This window comes from Priapulus caudatus, unplaced genomic scaffold (assembly GCF_000485595.1).
Source record: "Priapulus caudatus unplaced genomic scaffold, Priapulus_caudatus-5.0.1 Scaffold556, whole genome shotgun sequence".
Lineage (NCBI taxonomy): Eukaryota > Metazoa > Priapulida > Priapulimorpha > Priapulimorphida > Priapulidae > Priapulus > Priapulus caudatus.
In genome coordinates, this window is record NW_014577617.1 from 174829 (window position 1) to 175370 (window position 542).

Sequence of the window (542 nt, forward strand, 5' to 3'; positions counted from 1 at the left end):
CTTGTGGGGGTGAGCACCAACAGGGATGATTCTTGTGGGATGACGAGCACCAACAGGGATGATTCTTGTGGGGGTGAGCACCAACAGGGATGATTCTTGTGGGATGACGAGCACCAACAGGGATGATTCTTGTGGGGGTGAGCACCAACAGGGATGATTCTTGTGGGATGACGAGCACCAACAGGGATGATTCCTGTGGGGGTGAGCACCAACAGGGATGATTCCTGTGAGGGTGAGCATCAACAGGGATGATTCCTGCGGGCGTGAGCACTAACAGGGATGATTCCTGTGGGGGTGAGCACCAACAGGGATGATTTCTGCGGGGTAGGGCGACAGTGGATCGTATTTTTATTCGGTGTAACCGTGCTGTTTGCCTCCACGTATTTAGTTTTGTAATCGATGCCGGATATTTCTGTAGAGAAGTTGGAAGTGAAGAGTTGTGTAGATGTTTTGAGTCGCGTTTGGAAGATGTCCGGTTGGAGTAAATGTTGATGTGGGGAAAAAGACTAAGCATTAGAAATAAAAACCTGTAAAACCTGTGA

At 49.3% G+C, this 542-nt stretch overlaps 1 protein-coding gene across 1 annotated transcript in view; it reads left to right on the plus strand.

Annotated features, from left to right (window-relative positions):
• LOC106811609 (pre-mRNA-processing-splicing factor 8-like) overlaps nucleotides 1-485 on the plus strand; it is a gene marked incomplete in the record, with an annotated part of 49936 nt that extends 49451 nt beyond the window's left edge. Inside the window, 1 exon segment of the mRNA XM_014815309.1 lies at nucleotides 419-485. Coding sequence (XP_014670795.1) covers nucleotides 419-485 — 67 coding nt within the window.
• Nucleotides 486-542: the final 57 nt, after the last annotated feature.